General features: G+C 42.9%; 1 protein-coding gene across 1 annotated transcript; it reads left to right on the top strand.

The window, feature by feature from the left end:
• The first annotated feature begins 247 nt into the window (after positions 1-247).
• Positions 248-1830, top strand: LOC119581660 (rhodopsin-like). The gene is made up of 2 exons (XM_037929785.1): positions 248-333; positions 620-1830. Exon 2 carries the CDS (start codon positions 620-622, stop codon positions 1745-1747), a length of 1128 nt encoding a protein of 375 aa, XP_037785713.1. The 5' UTR covers positions 248-333; the 3' UTR covers positions 1748-1830.
• The last annotated feature ends 88 nt before the right edge of the window (positions 1831-1918 follow it).

The following is a 1918-nucleotide window of genomic DNA, read 5'->3' as shown; positions in this document are numbered from 1 at the left end:
CAAAAGGACTAAATAGCTATTCGTTGATATACTGATTACCTTTGATTTTATCTTTTCTTCTTATTAGAATGTCTTGAGTTCAGTTTAGAATATAATCAATATCTGTCTCTGTATAACAGTGCTTACTCCATGCTTACAGGTGCGTGTGGCCGGAAGTAACAGAGATAGTCATTTTGGGAAAGTAAAACGGTAATCCTGTAATGTGGGTTTTAGCTGACTATATAAGCACTGAATCCTTGTACAGATCCCCAGTGTCTTGGCAGGGGTATCTCTCACCGAAGTAGTTCTTCGCTGAAATTTCTTCGGATCGAGAAAAGCTCTTTCGTCGCAAAGGTAAGATACTCGTAGAGTGAATATTTGAAATAGTTTTCAGATTACTTTACGTGGATTCCTTACATTTTTCTTTTCGGTTATCCTTTATTAATCAAACAAAACTTCGGTCAGAAGCTATATGTTTATGTGTATGAGTCTGCATGTCTGCATATACAAAAATGTAAATAAAGATATACATAAGTCTCTACTGTTAATGATTCAGCAACTTCTTTGTGATATCTCTTTACAGATAGAACTTTGTTCAACATGTACGTTATAATATTCTGAAATTTAAAATCAATTGCAGATGTCTTGGAACCAACCACCTCAGGACACTGTCCTTCCATCCACCAATCCTTATGGGAACTATACAGTGGTAGATACAGTACCAGAAAGTATGCTCCATATGGTACATTCCCACTGGTATCAGTTCCCTCCCATGAATCCCCTCTGGTATGGCCTTCTGGGATTATGGATGACTATCATGGGATCTCTTTCCCTGGCTGGTAACTTTGTTGTTATCTGGGTATTCATGAATACCAAGTCTCTACGATCACCAGCCAATCTTTTGGTCGTTAACCTAGCCATCTCCGACTTCTTCATGATGCTTACCATGACTCCTCCTCTGCTGATCAACGCTTATTGGGGAACATGGATTCTCGGCGGATTCTTCTGTGAGATCTACGGTTTCCTCGGTTCCTTCTTCGGTTGCGTGTCCATCTGGTCTATGGTCTTCATCACTGCTGACCGATACAACGTCATCGTTAAGGGAGTATCTGCTGAACCTCTCACATCTGGTGGAGCCATGATGCGGATTGCTGGTACTTGGGGTTTCACTCTTGCTTGGTGCCTCCCTCCCTTCTTTGGATGGAACCGTTATGTACCTGAGGGTAACATGCTTGCATGTGGTACTGACTACTTGACGGAAACTGAACTCTCTAGGAGTTATCTTTACATCTACTCAGTATGGGTGTATCTTTTCCCTCTTGCATACATCATTTACAGTTACACCTTCATCGTTAAGGCTGTTGCTGCCCACGAGAAGGGAATGCGAGAACAAGCCAAGAAGATGGGAGTAAAGTCCCTGAGGAGTGAGGAAGCCCAGAAGACCTCAGCTGAATGCCGACTGTGCAAGGTTGCCCTCATGACCGTCACCCTGTGGTTCGTGGCATGGACCCCATATTTCATCATCAACTGGGGAGGAATGTTTAACAGGTCTATGGTTACACCTCTTTTCTCTATCTGGGGTTCCGTCTTCGCCAAGGCCAACGCCGTCTACAACCCCATCGTGTACGCCATCAGCCACCCCAAGTACCGAGCTGCCCTTGAGAAGAAGCTACCTTGCCTTGCCTGCAATACTGAAGGCAGAGATGGTGGTTCTGATGTTGGATCCACTGCCACTGCTCAGAGTAGTGAGAAGACTGAGGCTGCCTAAACCCTCTTTGTGACATGAAAACCTTTATAAAAATAAGTGGGAAGAAACGCCTGTTAATTAATATAAAAACTCCCACAATCGAACATTTGATCTTTAATTAATTGCATTTTCACCTATTCTGGACCACTGGGATGTATGACACGTTCCTTATCTATGTGTATTGCTAAAAAG

Source organism: Penaeus monodon, chromosome 15 (genome assembly GCF_015228065.2).
Source record: "Penaeus monodon isolate SGIC_2016 chromosome 15, NSTDA_Pmon_1, whole genome shotgun sequence".
Taxonomy (NCBI): domain Eukaryota; kingdom Metazoa; phylum Arthropoda; class Malacostraca; order Decapoda; family Penaeidae; genus Penaeus; species Penaeus monodon.
This window is presented reverse-complemented; position numbering and strand designations above follow the sequence as displayed.

Bases quoted from the DNA above. Each gene is read 5' to 3' on its own strand.
- LOC119581660 (XM_037929785.1), top strand. From the start codon at position 620: ATGTCTTGGAACCAACCACCTCAGGACACTGTCCTTCCATCCACCAAT.